We start from the raw sequence: 8068 nt of genomic DNA, 5'->3' as shown, positions 1-8068 counted from the left end.
CCTTCTCGACCTCGTCTTTTTTTTTCTGTTTTTCTATTTGGTTTTCTCATCGAGCATTTGGCTCGATCCAAATGCATTATGATTGGTTATCAATATATGTACGGAGTACATGATTTTTGGCAATAGGGGTATCTTGAAGAAAGAAAGAAGTAGCATTAAAATGCCGCACAAGTTGTTTGCACACCAGCTGAAAAAATCCACCCCCTCTATTTCTGTGTTCTGCCGGCAAAAGGCTATCCACAAAATCGTATTCGTATTTTTAAGCCACGGATACTGCTGCTTCCCGTTCCCTGCACCCCCGGACGCAACGCAAGCTGCTGCCGAGATGACGTGGCCAATAATTAAGCGGCCATTTGATTTGATGTCGCTACTAATAAAACGCATTAAGAAAAAAAAGGATGGGGTAGGTAGGGCCGGCGCTGCGGTTGTGGCTTTACCGGATAGAACGGCGTGTCGTGGCGGGGCCCCCAGGTTAGGTTAGGTAGCGCCCGACACGTTCTGCTCTGCCCCAGCCTGCAAACCACAGCCAGCCGTCGATGTGTACGGGTGAATCTGGGCCGTCCGGCGGCATCGGGAACGGACGGCGCGGGCGGGCGACCCGGAGCTGGCCCGTTGACGTGACGGGATGTATGGTAATTAACCTCGTTTATCACGTTGCTTAATTTGGGTGACCAAACCTCGTGTACGTAAGAGTCTCCCGACGGAAGACGAGAGGCGGTCTCTCCCATGCATGTTTTCCTCGTGATCAATGTTTGACGGAGGTAAACGTGGTGCCAAGTTATGTTGTTACTCTATCGAGGAAGTGCGTCCGATGCGAAAGAACGTTGGAGTGCACGTTTTAAACTGGGGCGAGTAATTAATCATCAAGCAAGGGCGGCAACAACAAGTACGTACGTAACGTACGCAGAAATTAGCAGGGGAGTTCGGGCGTGCAAGGAACTTTGCTACAGCTAATCTATTTTGCCGTTCGTTTTTTCCTTTTTGTTGACAAGGATTTTTCCTTTTTCTTTTTTGATGGGAAGCTGCTATGTTGCCGTTCGTGGGAGCTCTTTCATTCTGACAGTGGGAAGTTAATTTCTCGATCGGATGGCTACCGACGTTGGCTTCAAGTCAACGTCGCAACGGACCAATGGTCATTCATCCTCCCAAAGAACACACCCGGATATGGGATTTCTTGAAGCCTGTTTCAGATCCATCTACCATGCCAATCTTCTCAACCATAAGCGCATGATGTACGACTGGTGAAATAAAGACAGGCAAATTGGTAGAAATAGCACAAAACATATAGAAGCGAGTTGGCACATGCGACAAAGTGCGAGGTGTACCCCCATCAGATGCGACAAGATCGGTGTGAACGCCTATCTTGTCGTCCTCCCCGCAAAGATTGCATCTTCCTCGGATCGGTACAGAGGCGCGCAATCAAGTGGTTGCGTCTTATCCACAAAGGTTCTAGAGATTTTTCAAGGTTGCCACCTGGAAGAATGGACATTTCCATAAAGAGTTCCTCGACGACACTTTGGATCTACTCATTCGCGAGATTTTTCGCCCCTACAAAGAACTCGTGGAGTTCATCGGCGGTACCAACGAGCACGTACCTCGGAAGGTATTAAACGTTTGCTAAGAATGGACAATTGAGCTCCCTCCGCTTTCTTGGCTCTTTCTAATGCTCCTTCCCCAACTTCGGACAAACAAGATTAGGGGGCTTATGCCAAATTCCAAGCTCTTCATTGGTTGGTCCTTATTAACAACCATATCTTCAAAGCGGACCTCATAGGATAGTAGCGTTATTCGGTTTTCGAAGTAGCCCGCACATGGCATCCCGGTCCCCTTTGTAACCCTCTTTCTATCAAAACGTAGAAACAAAATATGCATGATTAAATATCCATGTCATGTTGAATCATACAATAGCAGAAAACTTCAGAAACTTGCACCATATAGCGTTTGACATAATGGAAAAAAGTAGGTGTAACAACAAAGTTGAGTTTTTTTATGAAACGGGGCAAAAGATTTGTCCCAAAACTATTAATGAAGAAGAGAATGTCCAGTTAATTAATGGAAAGTCGAGTGAAAACTGTTACAGCAAAACGACATGCGGACTACTCCGAAAACATGCAACTCCTACAACCATAAATTCTCGGCACCTTGATCATCACACCACTGATAAAAACCCACTTAAAATACATAAACAAAGTTCTCGGAAACGACAACCCGTGAAGATGAGAACTATCCATCAACCAGTTGCGGACCCTTTCCTTGTGGTGTCACTCTTTTTGTGTTTGCTTCTGCTCGTTCACCTTATGGATTTGCCACTTGAAGTCCTCTCTACCAAAAGGCAAGTAATCTCATCACTAGATCTAGGGCTAGCTGCCTCCAACTTGACGAGTAAGTCGCAAAGGTATCTAACAAAGAGAGCATCAAATCTAGGTGCCAATGTACCTATCTCAGTAACCTTGTCGCCACGGTGGCTAGGACTGTTGGTGGTGTGGAAGCCACCATCGAGGTCCCAAACAAATTCACCTGCAGATGCACCATCGACGGAACAGGATTAGGCTCCTCACACCGATCTTGAAGCTCGAAAGCATGACTTGCATCACCGGAGGCAGGATCCCTTCGATGTCCTCGCACTCAGAGGCAACCGATACATAGGTCTACGCCGACGGGAAAGTCCTAGCACGAGGGGAGAAACAACCGAAGATGCATTCATCCCCAACCAGAGACGACTCCTCTAGGGCCTTGCCAACCATGGTATCATCACCAATCCTCAACGCCATCTCAGTGTCCGCATCATCAACAACAACCACAGATGATTCCTTCTCAGTGAACTCACATGAAGTATATAAGTCCGCACACTCCAAAGAACCAACAACGCGTGTCAATAAAAGCTTGATTTTTTCCCCTCTTGATGCAAGGGGCGAGAAAGCTCCGCAACAAGGAAAACTGGGACTATAAAGCAGAGTCCGAATCTGGCTTCAGAATCCTTGCAACACCCAGAAGGGGACCTTGGCAGCAACGACACACGCAACAATGAATGGCCCACGACCTCTGCCCAACTCCAGGCCAGCGAAAGACGACAATATTTCTGAGTGGACGGGGAGCAACTCCGTTGGCAAGGAGGACAAGTGATCGGAGAGCAATAACGAGCAGGTGCGAAACGTTCCTCCAAAACACACTACAATGCAGTCCTTAGGGAAATTCATAAGGATTTCAACTCTGAAATCAAATGAATTATATAGAAAACAAAGACAGTAAGGATCAAAATCATCTAAAGTTAATTGAATTCTTTGGAATCAAAGCCCCAAATTTATTTCTAATCAACCACTCCTGGGAACAATCCTCAAAAGAAGTGTTGGCAACTACAGAAACAACCTATATGAAGTGTTATCATTACAGCAAAAAAGCCTAAAACCATCAAATGCCCGTATACAAAGATAAAGTTGGAAAATTACACATGTGCTTTGTGAAGGCAACAAATAAGACCACAAAAATGTTTAGACTAGAGGATGTAGAGGCACCGTAAGCATAATATATTAGTAGAACGATTTTCTAGCTATGGCCGGTGTTCAAGTTGAAATCATCTGCTAGCCGTTCGTTCAAAAAACAAACCTAAACGAATCTGCTCACTGATTACTTGATTAGTAAATCCCACCATTAAACCGGCGATCTCCCGTGATTAGTGAAGTCAATGTCAGTCAGGATTGCATGCTTGGCAACATATAATCACAGCGACAGAGACTGTCCCTGCATATGCACATTGACTCGTTTCCATGTGGAGCATGTCACGGTCAGTTTAGATATATTATCACTAGATTAAAGTTAGAGGGATTAGATTAATGATAAGACTGATTTGGAACAGGCAAGAACTAGTAAAAAAGATAAGAGGATATGCAAATGTGGCAAGTGGAAAGCGACAGAGGAACGGAAGCCAGCACAACCACATAACGCGTCCCGTCTTCCTCCGCAACTGGCGCTTGCAACTGCACGCGTTGGAGAGCACATGCTCTACAGCAAGCAAACAAAGAGTATCAATGCTGGTAGCACATTTATTCAGAGTCACAATGGAATAATTAGCTTTATTACCAGAGCAGAAATTGAGAGTTTGAACAGCTGAACACACTGGCTGCAGATTTGGCAATGTACACACAGTGAAGTGGCTACATGAGTTATGGGCGTGAAGAGGAGACTGGTACACTTTGCCACTTTGCTCTCTCATGATAAACGAGGAAATTTTGGCAACATACATGGAGACTTTCTCACAGGAAGACAGAGACTGAATTAATGTTTGTACAGTAAAATATGGGATGAATAGGCGTAATTAAGCTTGCCTTGTTTAATATACAGATACATTGGCATATAAAGGGGACATGGCCATAAATGAAATGACATATTTCAGAGCCGTATGACACCAGAATAGGAGTAGAGGTGCTGGCGATCATCACCGGTAGTAGGCCATGTGGCGTGATGCTCGGAAAGGGGAGGCGTCGAACGGGGAGGAGCGCCTGGGCTGGCTCTCAACGCGCGGAGGTTCTTTCTTTGGGAGCTTGGTCTCAGATTTGAGCCATGACTCCACGACCGACAGCAGGTTCTTGGCAGTCTTTAGCTCCTCGATGTCAGAGTATTTCGCGGATTTCCTGAGTTCTCCTTCTTGGATGTACGCAATGTCGGTGGCCCATGTCTCAAGTCCGTCGAATATGTGGGTGGCATAGACGATTGTAGCTTCTCTCTGGGACGAACCTTCCGCGTTATGCAATCAGGAAAACACATATCTGAGAAGAAAGCTAGAGGGAGCTGAAACTGTTACCTGTTCACACTCTTCCTTGAAGAAGTCAAGGAGATCCATCCTGGTCACGACATCAAGATCGACGGTGATTTCATCAAGCAAGAGTACCTGCATTGGTATCAAATGTTTTAGTGAAACAAACTTCGGTACTACAATTACATTATACCAAATTTAACCTTCAGAACAATGTGTTTAGGTGCGACCCAGTTTAAAGTAAACTACGAACATCTTATTCGAAGGAACAGAGCAGATGTTGGTGACCCTCTAAACAAACTAGGCTCTATACATCTTTCTTTGTCAAACTGCAAATTAGCTAAATAATAGACGTTTCCTCTTCCACCCGCAAAATGACTCATAACAGAGCTATCGTGGCATCGATCACAAAGCTGATGAATTTGCCAGGATAATACCCGGACGTCCATCTTGAGTCATCAATGAAAACCCCATTTTCTCCTCCGAAGTCAGTGGAGAAGAACTTTGCACAATTGACTGAAGTCACTAACAGCAGACTCGTTCTAACTCAATCAACACTTACTGATAGCGAAGACATGATAGTGGCAGCTTCAGGATTAATTTTAAGGGGAAGATGACAGATACAACAGGTAGTTTATTTGGGTCAACAGATCATTGATCAATCAGATTAATTCCACCTAATCATGTAGCTGTGCTTTAAATTGCACTAGATTACGCCAACACAACCCTTTGGCCATTGCATGGTATACGAACCCATTGTTTTGTCCAAGCAAAATAATACATCGGGAAATGCTCAGAATAGTCAAAGAAGGAACTATCGGAACAAGTCGTGCCTAACTTGGTATTTAGAACAGCATAGCATGGGTAGTAGTCAATAATGTAAACCAGTATAACCTACAAGAAAACTAACATAAAGTCACCTTGTATGGATGAAGAAGACCCATGCAAATCTGTACCCTGCGGCGCTGTCCGTCTGAAACTTTATGCATGCGCCATTGCAGATCAATGTCTAATAGATCAATCAGCTTCTCTCGCCTAACAGGATCAACCCCATCAACTGTTCGTGTTTCAGGGTAAAGAAGAAATGTGCGTTTACATGTACTGTCGATAGCATTAACTACTTAACTATAATACTGATAGTAACACTGACTTCAGTGCATTTAAGCTGAAGTGATTACACAGAACTTGATAAATAAACAAAAAATGTGGAAGCACCATTGATTAATACATAATTTAATTTAAGAAAAACTGATTGAACTACAAGAAATGCTTGAATGATCAATGGATATCAGATAAATTCAAGGACAAAAAAGCATTTGTGCACATTATTCATCCAGTAGAAAACCAATAATTGGATACAATGAGCAGTATGTGTAGAATACCTCCAAAAATCATGTGCTCAGCAGAGAAATCGCCTTGTAGTGGAACATCACCCTACGAAAGTTACTTGTATGTAAGAAATAAAGACATTGCTCTGACAAATCAAGCACGGCATAAAATGAACTTTCAACAAACTGGTCGTAAATCAATTCTTTATTAAAGAAATAGAGAATATAAATCTTCTAACAATTTTATTTTTGCAAAAAGATAACTTCAGCTACAATATTGAGTCAAGCACCTACAAGATCTACAAATACTGCAGCAATATGGACAAAGGCCACTATTGTATTTTAGCTGCCATTGGTGAATTAAAAAATGGCTCCTGTGAGATTTTATGAAGAAAGCCCATTTGCAAAGACTAAATGCTCTGTTACACAAACAGCAACACTGAAGAAACAAAGAAAAAGCTAAATTTCTAGTTCTTATAGCAAGTAAACAGAGCGGACACTTACAATTGAACCAACCGTTCGACTCCAAGAACCCCCGAGGTAGGAAAGATCGCCGCTGCACACGAACTGTGTGTCATGAAAAGCAGAACCATTAAGAACACGGACAACATCCCGTCCTCCAACCATATGTTTCCCTGCAAGGATCTTCAAGAGAGTGGTCTTGCCTGCAGTTCGACATAAACTGGCACATAAATTGGTGTACAAGGCATTGCTCACCCAAAATGAGAACATAACATATATCAGCAACAATGTACTACTGTACACGCATTCACAGAGATTAATCCAAAATGGAATAATAATTTCTTCTGTTATGGCAGCACCCCTTTTTGGAATTTGACATAGCGATCTACTGGTACAGCACAGTTATTTTGACAAACTCCAGAGATGGTAATCTTCAATAAAAATATGGCACACATGACATAACAGTACAAGTGCTTAAAACCGATGTTGGCAAAATCCTTGGCAAAAAGCCCACAACTAACATAGGAAACAAGGCACTGGATCCCACAGCTTTACCTCCTTCAAGCTATATGATAAAGGCAGGAGATGCCCAGACCCTGATGGAACACATACGTTCAATATGACGAAAAAAAAGTATTTCCAAGCCAAATCATTCATTCCAGTGCACTGCATTTTGGTGCTTTTTAATCACACCTAGTATAATTAGCTACGTTGCATACAAAGTTCTGTTCATGTCATATATCAGCTCCAACTAAAGAAGAAGTGTACTGCACATGTCATACATCGCCCCCCCCCATCGGAATCCCAACATTTTAACTGCAGCACCCCATCCCCTCAAAACTGAGACTATTTAAACCGAAGAGCACATCACATGCAAATTACTTCGATAAAAACATACAATTGCAGAATATTTACATTTCTTAGAACAACTGTAAACAAATTAAGATTAAAGAAACACCAATCATATCACCCGAGTCCAAAATCACCCCCCTAAGCATCTGTACCTGAACCATTTGACAGACAGCCAACCCACAAGACACCGGCGTCGTCCTACATATCCCACCAGAAGAAGCCCGAACTATACGATCATCGCATACACGCAGAAACTAGGAAAGTATCGTGGTTCTTCTAGGCGCTAGGGACAGGCGTTACCGGATCCATTGGCGCCGACGAGGAGGCAGCGCGAGCCGGGGGCGACGCGGAGGTTAAAGCGCGCGAAGAGCGGCGCCTGCCCGTCGTAGCCGAACTGCAGGGTGCTCACCTCGATCCCGCTCCTCTTCCACCCCTCGTCTCCCTCTCCTCCGGCCATCTCCCCTGGCGGGTCTCGCCGGCGGCGGGTGATCTCCCCTCTCGCTCCGGTCAGGCTCCGGGTAGTTGGTGCGAACGTTTGGTCACTGGCTCTGTCTGCGGCTCTGTGCCCGCCGCGTCGCCGCTCGCGCGTTTTATACAGCCCACCGCTCGAATCACTGGGCTTCGTCGGCAAGGCCCACTAAAGGCCCATAAGGCCCACAGGCGACGCCAGTTCAGT

At 44.4% G+C, this 8068-nt stretch overlaps 1 protein-coding gene across 1 annotated transcript; it reads right to left on the bottom strand.

Moving 5' to 3' along the window:
* Positions 1 to 4189: 4189 nt before the first annotated feature.
* Positions 4190 to 7967, bottom strand: LOC127305433 (ABC transporter I family member 19). The gene is made up of 6 exons (XM_051335850.2): positions 7693 to 7967; positions 6583 to 6743; positions 6133 to 6184; positions 5671 to 5807; positions 4799 to 4885; positions 4190 to 4720 (listed from the first exon to the last, which is right to left on the bottom strand). Exons 1-6 carry the CDS (start codon positions 7847 to 7849, stop codon positions 4433 to 4435), a joined length of 882 nt encoding a protein of 293 aa, XP_051191810.1. The 5' UTR covers positions 7850 to 7967; the 3' UTR covers positions 4190 to 4432.
* Between the last annotated feature and the right edge of the window lie 101 nt (positions 7968 to 8068).

The sequence above is a fragment of the Lolium perenne genome, chromosome 6 (assembly GCF_019359855.2).
Source record: "Lolium perenne isolate Kyuss_39 chromosome 6, Kyuss_2.0, whole genome shotgun sequence".
Classification (NCBI taxonomy): Eukaryota; Viridiplantae; Streptophyta; class Magnoliopsida; order Poales; family Poaceae; genus Lolium; species Lolium perenne.
Note: the sequence above shows the minus strand (reverse complement) of the source record. Positions and strands in the feature narration are given on the sequence as shown.

Coding starts and splice junctions, on each gene's coding strand:
- LOC127305433 (XM_051335850.2), bottom strand. CDS start 7,849: ATGGCCGGAGGAGAGGGAGACGAGGGGTGGAAGAGGAGCGGGATCGAG. Junction 5,808..6,132: donor TGAGCACATGATTTTTGGAG/GTATTCTACACA, acceptor AAACACGAACAG/TTGATGGGGTTGATCCTGTT. Junction 4,886..5,670: donor GTCTTCTTCATCCATACAAG/GTGACTTTATGT, acceptor ATACCAATGCAG/GTACTCTTGCTTGATGAAAT.